Genomic DNA, 16,542 nt, shown 5'->3' with positions numbered 1-16,542 from the left:
ATCTAGATCTCCTTCGAATCTGGTTTGGCATTTTTGGTAAGAGCCAGGTCTTGTAACGTAGCCTTGGCCGGCCAAGCGAAGCCAAAGTCAGGACTTCCTTTTGGGCTAGTGAGGAACTCAACAAGGGCCATGAAGGTATATGAGCCCATTGAGGTCAGTATGTGCCAGTACCCGTGACCTAAGAAAAAGTCAGTCATGCTTCAGCACCCGAAACAACAGTTCACATACCTTCAAGCAATATAGCCAACGGCCATCCCACTTGGTGTTTCCACTTTGTCAACGTAGGACAGAAAATGTTATCGATATTCCAAATGAAGAACGCGAACAACGAGACCGACGTCGCGAACGTTACGAGTGAGCGTAACTTTGCCCTCTGAGCTTGTTCTTTGATTCGCATGCGGATGATGTGTCGGATTCTCCTTGCAACTGTGATGGACATGCCGAAGAATAAGACAACATGGAGGATGAACTCATCTGTGAGGCAGTGGTAGATCACGAACGGAATGATGATACCGAGGATAATCGCTGTGTTTCGGCGCTGGATGGCGAGTGGCTCTTCGAAGGTGTAGACTTGCAGGAGGACTGTGGCTATGGCGACCTGTGCATCTCGGCATTAGTATCAAAATTCAAATCATAGCAACAATCCTAGATTGAATGCCCCCAATTGGAAGGCAGGCAACACGACCTACATGCATTGACAATTCATCGGCTGCGGTATGGTCAGTCTCAAGCTCCGGGAAATTGCAGAGTGAACATACACATCTGAGTATGATACTTCAGCGTCGTATGATAAAGTCCACTGAAGACTCCAACACCAATGAGAGCAAAGTAAGAAGAATTGGTAATCGAGAAGAGGCCAATATCATGGCGTTTCGATCGGCGGATGCCATGGATGCCATATGCAACTGCAAGAGATAGTGAGCTTCTGGCGGAACCAAACCCTTGTGTAGCATACTGTAGGCGAAGCTAGTCACTGTGTTGATGAATTCGGCAATGTAGTGCGTCCATATGTAGTCCTGGAAAGGAATATCTCAGTCAGCGGTTGTCTTGGCGCATATGAAGCCAAGAAATATGCACCTCTTCACAAAAGCTAATAGCATCAGATGTCAGTTCTGGCACTGATCTCTCGAAAGGTCTGCTGTACGAGTCGTACGACTGCCTTACTTGACATGACTGGTTGGAGGACCCCAGTATCCGAGGATCGAATGCGAAGCAGACTGATCCCAGAGCTTGCTGTTTGCCATTCGGTGGTAGTGAGCCAGGTAGAGGAGACAATGCGCGAAATCGGAGCTCTGGCGGTTTACCCAAGGAGTGTTTCCGATCTTCCCCTCTTCATCATGGTTGTCGACATCTTATCACTTGCCATGAAGAAGTGCGCAGACTTCACGGCCGGAACTCTCGGCGGACGGTGGAGTATTTTTGGACAGGGTTCGTCATTGGAGAGCGAGCGTTTCGGCCCCTCGGTACCTGGAAGGGCAGCAGCATGTTGTGACGCGTTGTGCAGCTGCCAACGACTCCACTTCTCCCGATGGGCCACTTCAGCTGCATGGAAAACATTTCTGTAGTCATGCGGCAAACCATTATGGCAGGCTGGAGAACATTGTCCAAAGTACTGTAGAGCCGTCAAAGCTGGTCATCGCCAAGCATCGCCCGATGGAATGGCAAGAACGAGCGCCTGCAAGCTGCCACGAGGCCCATACATGGACACTCGTATTCTGACGAGTGCCACACGGCCGCCCAGCGGGACGCAGCAGCGTGTGCCTAGTGATGATATGTGCTGACTGATTGGAGCGCAACCGGAACTGGCAACCGCGAGGACCGATGAAGCGCGGCCAGCAGCAGTTCTCCAAGCGAACAAAGGAGAAGCAATGCCAGTACGCTTCCACTTTATACCGAAGGCACAAGAGCGCCCCACGGCACAAATGCTGTCTCTCCACACTCCATTCGGGACAAAGAAGCTTGTATACGAGGCCATCGTCAGACGCACTGTTCTCGCGACGATCTTTCTAGCATTGCGTGTCGATGACCAGGAACTCTTGATAGGGTTCCACAAGTGTTTCTTAGGGCCTATGTCGCTAGCTCCGAAGCATTCAACATCGATACCTCAGGCTAATATGTACTATAGTACAAGCTGCGAACACAAACCGGGATGCCGGAGGAACGTCGACGGATGAAAGGTCGGAACGTCCGGATTGGGTCGAAATTGACATGTCAACCCTGGCACGACAGTGTCTTGCTTGATCTGGCTTTCTGGACTGTGACATTTCTTAAGCTGCTTGGTGTCCTGCTTCGGATCATGGCTGCAGTCGGATGAACGGCTACTCAATGTTACGCCCTTTCCATTCTGTGCAAGGAATGCCCGCAGCCTGCAGACCACCTCTCTCTTCACCTGGATGTGTCGCCAGGATACAGTCTAATCCACAGTGGGTCTCGGCAGATCATACCGCAATGCCGGTACACCCCAGATGTTGTGAAATCATGCCGACAGACTGATCCATGTCAGTTGAATGTGATATGGCCCGGGCGAAAACTCTACAGAGCTCTGTTCAAATCACAACGCAGGCCATCTGCGATGATGCCCTGGCACATCAGCCAGAAACAGATCACTAACCCACGCTCGTTCTGCACCTCCTCGCAATGCCAGGCACAATCCTCCGCAAGGCTCTTCTTCGGCTACTGATTGCTTTGCCAATCCACGATGTGCAAGTTGGAACATGTCGCCGGATTTCTACCTAATATCGCGTGCTCTAAGCACCGATATACTCTCCACAATGCATACAACGCTTGGTCTTATGTTATTCTCAGCCTTGTGTCAACTAATGCAGGTGTGAAGAAGATCATAACTGGACCAAGATGGTGGCCATCCGAGCGGTCGTGAGCGACAGCAATGCCGTCAAGAGCCAGTTTCTGCTGGAGGGCGAAGTCGTCTCCCTCGTAACTTCAATGGCGTCTCTGCCACTCATCGCTGTATTCTTCTGGCAGCGTTTGCAACAAGCGAAGCATAAGGCATTCACTGTCGCATCATGTTGTCTGCTACTGGTATGTTTGTTTGCCTACAATTTTCGCTGTCCATGGCTGACTGCCCGGGCAGACATACGTAACGTCGTTCCTCTTCGTCTTTGTTCTTACAGTGGTACTGCATATTCGAGCAGAGAACCACAGCTTATGTGAATCGACAATATTACTTTGTGAGCTTTGGCGTGCTTTCACATTGTTAAAGATGGACACTGATGCTATTCACCAGGCCTCACATTATACGTCGTGAGCAAGATGGCTGGCTTTTTGTTTCTCATTGAACGTGCATACATCATATCATGGCCGGTCAACCCAAGATATAAGACACTGGAATACATTCTCAGCTGTGTCGCACTTTTCGTGCCATATCTCATCGTCACAAGCTTTGCGATCAAATAGTAAGTGTACACACTCAGATTGTTTTGCGACATGAACTTATACCACTGCAGTTCTATCGCATTTGTAAATGACGCTAAGGTGTGCATCATTGGCATTCAGATGTATGCACTGATACCGCTATTACTAGTGGAAGTCCTGTCATATGTGAGTATCAGAGCGACTGCCGTTACGGAGCCCGACTTGCTGACCAGCCTTCAAGCTGTACTTGACACTCCGCTTTCTTTTCCCGTTGCTCATGGTCCATTTCGGTGGCCAAGGCTTACTCCTACCGCTGCGACGAGTTGTCATGCGAACATCGATCGGTACCGGTATCACTATGCTGTCGACGCTGGCCGTCAAGATTTCCCTGACCATGTTCAACGGCGAGCCAGCTTGGTTATGCTGCATGACCTGCAAGATTGACGGTAAGACACGCTCTTCGTACTTTCGCAGGCACAAAGCGCTGACTCTTCGCCGCAGCTCTAATCGCTTGCGCTGTCCTGCACTGGATAACAACGCCGGAAGGGCAAGATGAGAGCGAGCCGGGAACGCCGCAAGCTTTGGGAATTGGCTTTGATAAAGAGAGCGCGACAGTTGTTGCTACTTCGCAGGGCTCAAGTTCAAATAGAGGTGATTCAGACGCGCCGCAATATGCGCTCAAGGATGTACTGTGAATGGGAACCCTCCAATATTGCAGCGCCAATTGGTCTGGCACCTTCGAAACACACGAAACAGACTGTGCCGCCGTCACGCAGATTCTTCACTTCGTGCCGTCGCCACCGGCGCACTGATCCATGAATTCGCCGTAATTTTCGTTTCTGCATTCGTTCCTGTCGTAATTTACACTCATCCAAGTCATAGCGTCCTGATATCATCTATTCTGTCGTTTCATCGTGGCTTCGAAGCCGTGTTCCAGACAATCAAATTCGGTGTATTGTTTCCCAATGTTGAGCCGTCGTCCTTCTTGAGTTGATTCCGCGTAGCCACCTGCTGCATCCTCCTGCACAAGTTACTTCCTGTGTACACCGTGCTGACACTCATCAAATATGCCCCAACTCCAGCAACGTGTGGGGATGCCATGCTGGTGCCGGACAATTCAGCGACGGCATTAGGTCCTGCGATGCCCGCGGATCGCACGCGGAAGCCTGGTGCATGTAGTGCCACTTTGGGCCCATAGTTAGAGTAAGTGTTCGCAGACTGATCAGAGCACATAACAGTCAGCCAATGATCCATCAAGATGCTCTTAGAAATGCCGATTCACTTACATTGTAATATGACATGGATCCAATCGCGCAGGCTCCAGTGGCAGAAGCCGGAGACTGTGTGCTTGCATCCACGGCACTGTTACCAGCAGCGACAACTACGAGTATACCAGCGTTGGCAAGAGCGTTCGTAGCATCATTGAGAGTTTGACTGAAACTAGCTCCGATGCTCATGTTGACAACCGAGCCACGACGAGTAGCTTTGTTAGCTGCAACGTCCTTGTTGATCCAGTCAAGAGCTGAGATGATTCCCGAAAGGTCACCAGTACCATTGATGTTCAAGACTTTGACAGAGACGATTTTGCCTCTTCTTGCGACGCCGAATTTGGTGCCACCGATCGTGCCTGCGACGTGTGTTCCTGTGGGTGGATTAGACAAATATCAGGTTGAGACACTTCAGGAGCTGAGGACGACTCACCATGTCCATTCTTGTCTTCAGGTCCCTCAGTTGTGATGAAGTTGGCTCCATAAGAAGCTCTGCCGCCAAAATCGCTGTGAGCGGTATAAATGCCCTGCTGGCGATCAGTTCACCGAACCAAGACGTTGGTTGAAAGATTCTCTTACAGTGTCCACGACATAAGTGACCGTATTCACACCCGCAGCAGAGTTGTAGATATATTCCGTCTTGTTCTCCGGAAAATCTCGACTCGTATATGTCCAACTTCTGTGGGATATGCGATCAAGGCCCCAAGTGCCGTCCTTTGCAACAAGCGTCCCTGCGGTAGCCTGTCGTGGAATGATCGCTGCTCGAATGACGGTCACGGGTTCGACAGAGATCAGGCTGCTGTATTCGGCAAGAGAGTCGATGGCACTGTCGTTGGCCTTGACGGTGAACCCCTTCAAGCCATCCAAGTTGAAAGATGTCGTTTTGTTGACTTTGATTCCGGATTCGTCCTTGAGCTTCTGGATGAGCTTGTCATCGAGCACGGCATTCGGTGCAAGCTGCACAATGTATTTGTCCGGAACCACCTCGCCAGCAACGTCTTGCCTCTTAAGAATCGTAGGCTTGGCGCATGTAGCCGAAACACACAGGAGGAGGCTCAATGTCTTGAACATGGTCAGCTGTGTGATGCTGTAGAAATTGGCTGGCAGACACAAACCCACCAAAGGCGGACGACGTACTTTTCAACGGCTACTAGACTATTGCGTGGAAGCCGTGCAGAATCCCAAAAGGTGAAGTGGCGGATGTCCAGTGCTGTGATTCTGTGCGCCACGGAAACTTAAAAAGCCACATTCATGATCTAGCCAGCGCCTCATCGGACGCGCCGTCCTATGGTAGCGAGACTGCATTCGATCCACGTGCGCATCAGAACATTAGACCTCGTTGCCGGAAGGGAAAGACAGCCTACGCGAGCAACTGGTCAGGCCGCGGCCTGCATTGAGGAAGCAAACGCCACAAGCTTCGCTGCTCGATGGTTCTTGGCCGAGGGCGTATAGTCCAGCCATGCCGAGTGGTTGCGACTCATGGCTGAGCTTGGTCTGGAAGAGACTCCGTCTTCGCTCCAACGAACCGGAACCGAGCAGGCACGTTATGTGAGTTGCGAGGGAAAAGAGCCGACTCCACGTCTGGTACGAATGGCAAAGGATCGGCATTCTGTGGTCACCCATGGATAGCGTCCTGCAAAGACGGACTGCCGTGTGTGACCACGTCTGGCACATCAGACTTGCAGCGCTGGTTCCTGGTTGCGTCTCTCCACAATGGATATGTTATTAGCCAAAACCCATCAGCTGATGGCATTGACGCCTTCTTCGTTCTCAAGACCAGGCATGATGATATGACGCGCCACGGCATTGTTTGGCCGGGTATCTCAGTTTATTCATCGGAATCCAAAGGCGATTCCAGATCAGATTCTGTTGATGCATCGGAGCCACTCCACTCCGTGTCTTCATCTGAGGTCCCATGCATTGCTTCTATCTCAGAGATGTCGTCTTCTGTGAGAAAAACGGGTCCTGGCACTAGTAAGTCTGGGTCATACGAGAACGTGGCCCCGAATTGCCTCTCAAGCTCTTGTATCTTGTCAACTACATGTCCCACGGTGACTCCTGGCTCGTGCGTGATTTCCTCGACCGCGTGATGTTCGATCTGATGAGGAGGGGCTCGCTGACGTCTGGTCGGCTTGTCGGCAGGTGTGCGAAAAGTCCCAGATACCAGGACGGATCTTGATGGAGGCTGAGTCACATACATCCTTCGCCAGTAAGACACTCTCGATGACTCCATAAGAGCTCGAAAATTGCTATTGAAGTAAATATGCTCATTGGAGTTTCCCATACTTTCGATGTCCGGGAGGCGGCTTTGCGGAATTGAATCTTCAAAGAAAATTTCGTTGATAGTGCAAACGTGAAGCCGAGACTCATGAAATCTACCTCTTCTATGTCTTCCAGACCGTTTAGCGACTTTTGGCGATCGATCTAGTGATGTTGCTGGCATAAGGCGGAGCGTGACACTCTCGGAGAAAGAACAGCCATCAGAAGTCTCGAGCGGGGGTGAGAAAGTGCGGCGTTTCCAGAGCAGACACTGCCTCAATGTTTCAGGAACAAGGAAGAGCGTAGTTCTGAGATGCAGGCTGTTCAAAACTACGTCTCTCCATTCTTTGCAGACATTGAACACCCGAATCAGGTCAGTCATGGGCAAATACCGCAGAACATGCTCAAGAAGCTCCGGTGGCAGAGCGAGAATGGTCGAAATCATGGTTGAGTTGAAAGCGCAGAACCAGCTGAGAGTATTTCGAGAAGTTTTGAGTTGAGTTGGGTCAGAAGAACGAGACGCGCCGTGCAAGGTGGAAGCTCGTGCCAAGCCTATCACAGGTCACCCCCATCTGGCCAGCTATCTAAGTAAGCTCCGAAGTCCAACAACAGCATCAGACATCGCAACATCGCGCCACCACTCCAATTGAATTTTCGCGCCCTCAAAATACCAACTACAAGAAACTCCAGGAACGCCCGAAACCCATTGACAACAAGTTGCACCGAACGATCCCCTCAATCTCCAACCAGCAACAATGATATCCGACGGCTCCCTCTACACGCTCGCGCTCTTCCTCGGCTTCGCCGCAGTCCTCATGATCGTGGTCTACCACTTCCTCGAAGTCAACAGCGATGAGCACCAATCACTCCTCGCTCAGACATCAGCCGTCACCGGTGCAACATCGACAAAGGGTTCGACTGGGACGATAAAGGACAGCGCAGCAGGACTGGCTGGGAAGTTGAACAATGCCGCCGCCTCTTGATTGGGAGGAATTGAAGGGTTGCCAAAGTTCGAGCGCGACCCGGAAGAACATGGAGCTGGAGTAGTAGCATGATACCAAACGCAGATCAGTGAGCTCGAGGACTGAGCAGGGGAGCCTTAGAGAGAGGTCACAGCGTGGAATGAGGCTATAGAACTTTGGGCCATTGCGCCGTACATCTGTGTATGATGGCCTTGGCTGCGGGACAGGGCAATGTCAAAGCGTGATGGAACGACGCTTGAAGCGTCACATGAGGAGGAAATAAAGGAAGTGCAAGAGTCTAGGCTATGCTTTCGGCTCAACAACCTCAAGGATAAAATGGTAGCTGTGTTCGGCTACCCTGTCACCCCTCGGCCTGGTCGTCTGTATCATATCTTGTTATGTTACAACCTGCATCTCATGGCCTCATCTACATGCTCTCACAGTCGTGACATCTCCAGCTGCTCCATTGTCATGGCTTCGTAGCAGGCTCACAAGTTTGGCTCGCTGTCCTCGATCACATCCTCGAAGTCCTCGTCGTCCAAAAACCCACGTCTTCGTTTGGCATTGACCAAGCGGCTGCCTTCCAAGCCCATGGTCACACCCTCGCGTCGCTTCTGGTCTTCGAGCTTCTTGAGCTCTGTCGCTGCTTCGCGCTCATTCTTGTCCAAACTCATGGTTTGCAAACCAAAAGCTTCCTGAGTCTTCGAAGGGCTACCGGGTTTTCGCTTGAGCTTGGGCGGGGCCATTGACATGCTGGCTCGCTCATCTCCCACCACTACGTCTTCGGCCCCAACACCAGTTTCCGCTTCTGCCTTCTGCTGTGCAAGCTCCTGTGGTGTTAGTATCAGAGGCGTAACGCTTCTTCCAGACGCATCGCTCAAATATGCTGCACTATCACTGCGGGTTCCTGTCATGACACAGGAGTGTCAGTTCTGAGTAGCGCGTCTAGTCGGGACGAAGATCGCGTTGCATGAATGTGCAATAATGTACAAGGATTGCGGCGAACGCTCAACGCAATCAATCTATTCTACTTGTTCTTGCTCACCTGAAACGCTGCCCCCTCGGGGCCCGTCTCCCAGTTTCCAGGCGATCTCATGAAGATGGATATTATTGACGTGTTTAAACCAATGATCCAGTGTTTCGAAGCTCGAAATACCGGCATCTCCAGGGCGTTCGTTGCCGTGAGCGTCAATATGCACACCGTTCCCGCAATTCTGCCACTGACACTCGAAGTCGCCCTCGTCATTGGCCTCGCCGTGGAGCTTGAGCGTGTGTTTCTTGAGCTTTTCAAGGTTGTCGAGCTCTGCATTACAACTCTTCCATTTGCATGGGAAAACCTGATAATGGGGCTCGACGATGACCTCAGAAGACTCTCGAGTGCCAGTTGACTGCCTCAGCTTCGAGGTAGTTTTCGGCTCACTTGATGCGATTTTCCTTGGCGTGAGACCTTGAGCTTCGCGCGAGTGGATGTTCTTGCGCCAACCAACGGGTCGTCCTTTCTTTTTGATCGGATTGCCGTTCTCGTCAAGCTGGCGGAACGCAGCATAACCGACTGGTGTGTCAGTCGATTGCGCAGGAGCTGCCTTAGACATGCCTGATGGCTTTCTGCGACCGCTGGCGCCAGTTTTCGGAGTATAGTTGGATGCTACAGAGCCGCGCCTAGCCACAGGAGTCGCACGTGATACACGAGGCGACAAGTCGGATGTGAGTTCTGGATGTTCGTTGGCGGAAATGGTACCTGGGGACGCGTCGCGAACTGCAGAGTCGCGATCGCGGTCGGCGTTTGTGGATGGTCGACCGACAGGCTTCTTAGGGTTCGGCAATCGCTCCCGAGGCTCCAACCCCTGTGAGGGTTTTCGCTTTGCAGAAGCAGAGTCGCCATCCGGATCTTCCACGTCTTCTTCGCGGTTAGAAGCTGACTTTGCCTTGGTCTTGGCTTCCTCTGTTGGATCGCCCGGATCGATGAGGTCCCAGCGAATCGTCGACAGGTCACTCTTGTTACCTCTGTCTCCGCCATCCACTACGCCTCCGTGGTCGCCGAGCAACTTCTGCATAACATTGAGATGCGCATTGAGAGCGCGCATGTCTGGATGGCGGCCCGTAGCCAGCAGTACGTCCCGAGCGATCGTCCGACTATCGTATTTGGACTTGCGAGCCACGCGATCCCTCATAATAGGCTCAACCAGCATCCTCCCTCGAATTCTCTCAGCTTGCTTGGACTCTTCCGACGGACCCTTCGAACGTACTTGCTGCGGTCCCGGCACTGGGGGCGCTGGCGATTGCGTTTTCGGACCATTCCATGTCTGCTGAGGAAATGTAGGTCTGCGGTTGTTAGGCGCAGAGAAATTGGGTCCAGTCTGACCGAACCCGAAGCCAGGTCCAAAGGAGGGCGGCCGTGGTGGATGTGCCTTGTTCTGTATGAACTGCTGATATGATACAGGCTGCCTAAGCCCATCATTCGACGGTACTGGCTTGACTCCATTGCCAGGACCACTGAAGGGAACGACAATCTTGCGAGGAGGTTCCTCGTCATCAGAGTCGCCAGCTGTCAAATCCACAAGATCGCCAAACCCACGCTTGCGTGCGGCTTCTTCCTTATCCTTAGGAGGAGGTGGCGGCTCTATTGGCTTTTCTTCTGGCTTGATCTCAGGCGGCTGAGACATAGATGGCTGCGGATCGTCATCGATCATCATTGGCGTGGAGTCGTAAAATGTCGGATCCTGGGTAGCCGGAATATATGCATTGGTCAAAGTGTCGGAAACAGTTCCCGGGAATATGCCTCCCGACGTGTTCATAGCATTCACTGCTCTAGCTGCGTCCGTGAGCGATGTGAAGGTCGGTGCTGAGTAGGAGACGGTGCCACCACTTGTTGAGCCTCTCCCTCCAGGCAACGAATAACGGCCAGGCTCGTCCTTCTTCGGCCTGCCTTTCTTTTTCGACGGCGCAGTTGCAGGCGTGCCATTAGCATTGGCCCCGATGCCTACTGCCACCGAAGGAGCTGCATTCGCGCCTGCCTTGACACTGTTTTGGCTACCTCTCAATCCGTCAGGTACAGCTCTGAGAAGCTCTTTGGCCAGTGCTGATCGCTCGAAGTAAATGCCAGTCCTCTCGATGGCCTCACACAGCTGCACATACGATGGATTGGCGTCCAGAATCTTTAAGATTTGTTCGCGACTCACCACTCTTCCGCTGTTATGGTTAACTGGTAGCCCAGACAACCAATTGGCGGCAGCTTCAGCAAGTGTGCCTTTCTTCTGCGGAGGCCAAAGTGATGCGCCTGCAGTAGCTGGGGTTGCAGGCGAGCGAGGCGCGGGTCGATTAGCGGTTTTAACTGATGGCTGTGCGGGCGGGGCAGCGACAGAAATTGGGGCTTTCTGCTGCGTTTTGGTCAACTTTGGAGCTGCCGGTTGTGGTGTCGAAGTTGATGCTGGCTGTGTAGGCTGAGATGGGCCAGGCGACGTTTGCGCAGCATGCTGTTTGCGCTCTTCCTCCCATAGTTTCGCAAGCATGGCAGGGTTCTTTTGATTGAATTCACGCATCTTCTTGAACATAGCGCGCATCTCTGCCTCCTCGTCATTGGCTGGCGGGCCAGACATATTGCCCATCATGTCCATCATGCTAACGCCACCACTCCCTGAGGCCATCTGCTGCAAAGCAGTAGCAGCGGTCTTACTCTGCTTTTCCTCCTTTGCTTTTCTTCTGGCTTCCTTCTTCCGTTCTGCTGTAGCTTTCTTCTTGGCTTCCGCTTCACTTGCCTTTCTCGCGTCTTCTTCTGCCTTACGCGCCTCGGCTACAATTCTCTCTTCTTCCGCTTTCCGCGCATCCTCTTCGGCTTGTCTCGCATCCTCTTCGGCTTGTCTCGCATCTTCTTCGGCCTTTTTAGCTGCCTGCTCGGCTTCGTACTTCCTGCGCTTCTCGGCCTCGATCCGAGCTGCTTTCTCTCGCTCCGCGCGGATATCATAGACCTGTGAGGGATCGACTGTGGTAGGCATCGGCTCGACTGAAGTACTCTGACGCTGCTGTTGGAGATTTTGTGCTGCTACTCGTGGCGACGGGTGCGCGTGGTTGGAAGTTCGTGACGGCTGCTTGTTGTGGCTTGGCTGTTGCTGCTGTTGTTGCTGGGCCTGCATCGCATGAAGAGGACTCGCATAACGGGGTGGAGGCTGCTGCGCCTGCTGCGCCTGCTGGTCTTGCTGTGGCTGGTAGCTGTTCTTGTATCCTGCACTGTTAGGCGCATTGCGGTAGGAACGGCTAGCGCTGCTACTTTGTGCAGTTGGCGTTGAGGAAGTGGTCTGATAACTCTGAGATGCACCATATATGTTGGTCTGAGTCTGGTCAGGCAAGCTCAGTCGTCCAAATGTGCTGCCCGTCGATTGAGTGGCATAGATCGGCGACTGATTGGCCTGCGATCGGTTCGTCGATTGGTATGCATTAGGCGCATAGTTTTGTGCCCACGTTGAATTGGAAGTGTCGTATGCCACATTGCTGCGAGAAGTGGCGCTTGACGCAGGCTGCGAGTAGCCTTGGTTGCCCAACGAGCTCAGTCCCGTGGCTGCCACATTTGAACTGCTCGCAGACGGTTGCTGCTGCTGCTGTTGAGCGGTACCCGCATACTGACTATCGTAGCTCGTGCCGTAATTTTGAGAGTAGGCGCTGCTCTGGTATGTCGTATTCTGGCTGGGATACTGCGAGTTCGTGTTTGCATATGTGTAGCCTGAGGGCTGATGAGACTGACTCCCCACTGGATCGTAGAAGTTGTTGTGCGGATAGGGCGCCATCGCGATCGCGCCTCGCTATCGTATGTCGTCAAAGACACCAGCGTGAATCCGCATGGTGGAGGTTCGTCGGCGTTGGGTTGGGAGGCGTGTTGTCGCAGTCGCGTGCTTCTCCTCACTTCGCATCTGGTGTTGCGTTGTCGCCTCAGTCTTCTCAATCCCCCTGTATACTCTTCACTGTGTCCCGTCTCTTCAATACGACACGCGCAACGCCTGCTCAATCATCACAATCACATCGCGTCGCATCGAAGCCCTCGGGGAAAGCCCAAGCGGCTGGGTCGGCATGAGCCGAACCGCGCCTGCCAAGAGTCCTCCACACCTGCCCGTCGAATTTGCAGAACCGAGCCGCACGCGCAGCTGTTTTCTCCTTCTCAGCAGAGATTGGACTTTCTCGCCAACCGTCAAGTCACCCATCGACACATCTCCGCCCACCGCCAACATGACCAAGATCAACAGCAACTTGCACTCCAGCCGGAGCAAGAGCCGCAAGGCTCACTTCCAGGCTCCCTCCAGTGTGCGCCGGGTCATCATGTCCGCGCCTCTGAGCAAAGGTATTTCTATACCTGTCAATCAAAGCATATCTCCGGTCTAGGAGCATTGCTGACAGGTTTCTCTTCTGAATTGTAGAACTGCGCGAGAAGCACAACGTGCGCGCCATCCCAATCACCAAGGGTGACGAGGTCGTCATCAAGCGTGGCTCCAACAAGGGTCGCGAGGGCAAGGTCACGTCTGTCTACCGTCTCAAGTATGTGATCCACATCGAGCGCGTGCAGCGTGAGAAGTCCAACGGCCAGTCTGTGCCTCTTGGTATCGCTCCTAGCAAGGTCGAGATCACCAAGCTCAAGCTCGACAAGGACCGGGAAAAGATCATTGAGCGCATCGCCGCTGGCCGTGTCGCCAACGAGAAGAAGCGCAAGGCTTAGATGATCCATCACGAGGGCATGTTGGACTGAACGGGAAAATAGAGGCGCATGGATGGGAAAGCTCACGAATTCCATGATACCAAAAATGCGAGGGCATGTGCCATACAGGTTTGGCTTGGGCAATATGGTCAGAGGCATGACGGGAATTGCGCGTGCAAAGGAAATCGGATGCCGACACAATCGAAAACGCTTCATACCCATCGAAATACTTCTTTCGATCACCACGCGCCGTGCCCAGAACGGTGTGCTGGTTTTTACACTTTTGTCTCACCTTCCACTTCCTTACCGCTATGATATCTACTTCACCGCCCTCATCACTGGCAGAAAGGAGTTATACGCATAGCGAAGAGTGAATCATTTTGATGGTAAGCCTGCCTGCAGAGCGCTGCTCGACTTCTCCCTGGGGGATAGTGCTTTGAAGGTGGGAGACATTCGTCTGTCCACCCACTCCGTAGCGGATCGGCAAGTTGATGTATTTTGCAATATTCATAAGCTCGTTGTCGCCAACGATTGTCCAGGTCAACATCTTCCTGGCGTCATATTTGGTTTCCTTCCTCGAATCCTCCCTCATCAACAATTGGACAAAGGATGGCCTGCGGTCCCCGAGTGATCTTTCTCGTGAACGATCGTTGACCTTCGAGATGTCAGAGCCCGAGCGGCTGCTCCGTTCCTTAGCTCGACAGTTTCTTTCGAATAGCTCGCAATACATCCATCTCTTGCATTATGGCAACGGATTCAGGGACCTTGTCGAGCGTAGCCGAAGTATTCAAACAGTCACTTCAGATGATCCTTGGCGGCAGAGGATGGAGCACATCGGAGAGTCCCGCATATAGGAGCCAGATTAGTGTCCGACTTCCCGAAAATGGCTGCACGATTGTAAGAGGCTGTTTCGAGTCGTCCTGATGCACCCGCGTGCGCCGTATAGTCGCTCGAGATATCTCCTTGGCCCATCCATCCTCTATCACAAATCTCGCTCTGCTTTCGGACCAGTGAGCAAATGGCCCGCAAGATATTCCAAACTCAGAATTGTATATCCTTTGCAGTAACCTTGCCTGCCTCCTGCTGGGCTTCCTGATCGCCCTCCAAGGGTGGCAAGGAAAATGGCTTGATCACAAATTTTCTTCTGCTGACAGTGAAAGCCAGATCTTCACCTAAGCTGTTTCCGGCCCCGGCGCCGCCTTCGCCACGTTCGGTGTTGATGGGCAATTTGTGAAATCGGACGAGACCTTGCGGCTGCTCGTCCTTGTCTCGAGCGCCTCCACTTTCAGCAAGGCTATTTGAGGCGTCCATCAGATGGGGGAAGGGCGTCAGTTCCAAGACGCCATCGCTGAGAATCTCGGCCCAGCGTACTAAGCCTGATGATCGAGGATACAGCTCCAGTGGTAAGGTGATCATCGCTGTAAGCTTGTTGTTATACTGGCGTAGAAGCGTCCGAAGTGCCTTGAAGAAGCCAATAAAGCTGTCTGGACGCCCTGCCAGTGGTGGATAGAGTGCTGGACTGAGCAGTGACGGCACCACGAGCCTATGACTGCTGTCTGGAGCAGATGCAGCAAGACTCCGTGATAAGTTCTGTACGATTGAATCAAGGCTCGATGATGGCAATACTGGAATGTGATTGACCTTTGCATCGGGGGGAATCGTGATCCGCTTGGAAAGGTCAAAGGTATGACAAAAGGGTAGACTTGGTTGTGACGGGTTGTTGGAAGAGACAACGGCCGTTCGATCAGGAAGAGCTGTACTTACCGTCAGTTTGACAAGTACTTACATTTCATGAACGCAGTGCATCTGAACATCAGAACCGGTGCACAGGCGCATCCCACGCACCTCTTTCTCCCGCTTGCCCAAGACGCTCATATCTCCATGCAATTTTCATCTTCTCTTCGTCTGCCGCAGACTTCGAGGCAGAACTCCTGCTCTTTTTCTCCTCTGCTATTCCAGGCAATTCTCTGACCCATGCTTCGCCCATGCCCACCACGTGCAGGATATGACCCTGACAGATGCCTTCTGCAGCGTAGTACTTCAACAAGGCGCCCGCAAAGTCCGTCGTTCCACTCTCTTCGATCAGAAGATTCGAGCCGAGCGCGAAGCCCGCATGTCCGCCGAGCAGACCGTCGAGCGAAGGTGTGCCGGTGGACGTGACAGTGTGCGATGATACAGGCGACGGCCGGACGCCTGGAATGCTGGCTGGAGCAGCATCACCTGTACCAGCTGTGGGCTGCCGACCGACGGCTACGTTGCGCTTCCTGAACGCCATCCCGATATGTCAGTGTGAATCATCAAAGAGAAGAGGGTCGTCGGCGATGAGGGCGATGTCCAACTCCGAACCCCGCTCTTGGCTGACTTTGGACACCACAACTTCAATGCTGTTGAATTTTTCTCACTTCCAAGGCACATACACAACGTTGTTGTCATTATCGGGACCAAACATTGAAGCTTTCCGCAACTCTTCATCGACAGCATCGCAGGCACCTCTTCGGCGCCGATGACGCACAAATTCAGCACGCACAACCAGACGTCCTGGGGTCAAACGTACCGCCATTTGATGCGACAGGAAGCGATGCCGAAGATGCGGCGTATGGCGACATTGCCTGACCTGATCCACTTCACGTGCCGGAGCAACCGTCGTAGCGTGACACGTGTGAGCCAGCAGGAACACTGTTGAAGAGTAATCGATGCACGAGCAAAGTGAAAGCCATCAGAGACCACAGAGCACCGCCTTATAGGCGGCCTCAAAAGAGACCCTCCGCCGACGCCGCCACACGCAAAGTTGTTCCTATTTTCTCCCTCGCTTACAGTTGACAGGTTGGGTCATCATCTTTGTGGTGGCACGATGTGATTGCACCAAAAAGGTACTTCCTCACGAACGCAAGGCGCGCGGTCTTGTCTCACCTGCATGCACCTTATGCGCCCAAGAAGATTTTCCATTTTGTCCCAGCATTCACCGCACAATGGCTCCTTGAATTCACAATGGAGACTGACGAGC

General features: G+C 52.8%; 7 protein-coding genes across 7 annotated transcripts; 3 read left to right on the top strand and 4 right to left on the bottom strand.

Moving 5' to 3' along the window:
* Positions 1-2: 2 nt before the first annotated feature.
* Positions 3-1,244, bottom strand: CKM354_000500900 (uncharacterized protein; the record flags this gene model as incomplete). Its single annotated transcript, XM_044800265.1, has 7 exons — positions 3-178; positions 229-598; positions 690-709; positions 759-905; positions 956-1,016; positions 1,078-1,090; positions 1,165-1,244. 7 exons carry the CDS (start codon positions 1,242-1,244, stop codon positions 3-5), a joined length of 867 nt encoding a protein of 288 aa, XP_044656200.1.
* A 1,609-nt stretch (positions 1,245-2,853) lies between these two features.
* On the top strand, positions 2,854-4,067 carry CKM354_000500800 (uncharacterized protein; the record flags this gene model as incomplete). Its single annotated transcript, XM_044800264.1, has 6 exons — positions 2,854-3,039; positions 3,092-3,188; positions 3,245-3,413; positions 3,465-3,558; positions 3,614-3,818; positions 3,874-4,067. The coding sequence occupies 6 exons, from the start codon at positions 2,854-2,856 to the stop codon at positions 4,065-4,067; spliced, it is 945 nt and encodes a 314-aa protein (XP_044656199.1).
* A 214-nt stretch (positions 4,068-4,281) lies between these two features.
* CKM354_000500700 (uncharacterized protein) lies at positions 4,282-5,711 on the bottom strand (the record flags this gene model as incomplete). The annotated part of the gene is made up of 4 exons (XM_044800263.1): positions 4,282-4,590; positions 4,659-5,014; positions 5,074-5,167; positions 5,220-5,711. 4 exons carry the CDS (start codon positions 5,709-5,711, stop codon positions 4,282-4,284), a joined length of 1,251 nt encoding a protein of 416 aa, XP_044656198.1.
* Positions 5,712-7,654: 1,943 nt separating this feature from the next.
* Positions 7,655-7,882, top strand: CKM354_000500600 (uncharacterized protein; the record flags this gene model as incomplete). The annotated part of the gene is made up of 1 exon (XM_044800262.1): positions 7,655-7,882. One exon carries the CDS (start codon positions 7,655-7,657, stop codon positions 7,880-7,882), a length of 228 nt encoding a protein of 75 aa, XP_044656197.1.
* Positions 7,883-8,349: 467 nt separating this feature from the next.
* CKM354_000500500 (uncharacterized protein) lies at positions 8,350-12,639 on the bottom strand (the record flags this gene model as incomplete). Its single annotated transcript, XM_044800261.1, has 2 exons — positions 8,350-8,768; positions 8,907-12,639. The coding sequence occupies 2 exons, from the start codon at positions 12,637-12,639 to the stop codon at positions 8,350-8,352; spliced, it is 4,152 nt and encodes a 1,383-aa protein (XP_044656196.1).
* Positions 12,640-13,075: 436 nt separating this feature from the next.
* Positions 13,076-13,559, top strand: CKM354_000500400 (uncharacterized protein; the record flags this gene model as incomplete). Its single annotated transcript, XM_044800260.1, has 2 exons — positions 13,076-13,187; positions 13,264-13,559. 2 exons carry the CDS (start codon positions 13,076-13,078, stop codon positions 13,557-13,559), a joined length of 408 nt encoding a protein of 135 aa, XP_044656195.1.
* Positions 13,560-14,579: 1,020 nt separating this feature from the next.
* On the bottom strand, positions 14,580-15,813 carry CKM354_000500300 (Elongator subunit ELP4; the record flags this gene model as incomplete). Its single annotated transcript, XM_044800259.1, has 2 exons — positions 14,580-15,292; positions 15,384-15,813. 2 exons carry the CDS (start codon positions 15,811-15,813, stop codon positions 14,580-14,582), a joined length of 1,143 nt encoding a protein of 380 aa, XP_044656194.1.
* Between the last annotated feature and the right edge of the window lie 729 nt (positions 15,814-16,542).

The sequence above is a fragment of the Cercospora kikuchii genome (assembly GCF_019650295.1).
Source record: "Cercospora kikuchii DNA, contig_00003, whole genome shotgun sequence".
In the NCBI taxonomy this organism is placed as follows: Eukaryota; Fungi; Ascomycota; class Dothideomycetes; order Mycosphaerellales; family Mycosphaerellaceae; genus Cercospora; species Cercospora kikuchii.
This window is presented reverse-complemented; position numbering and strand designations above follow the sequence as displayed.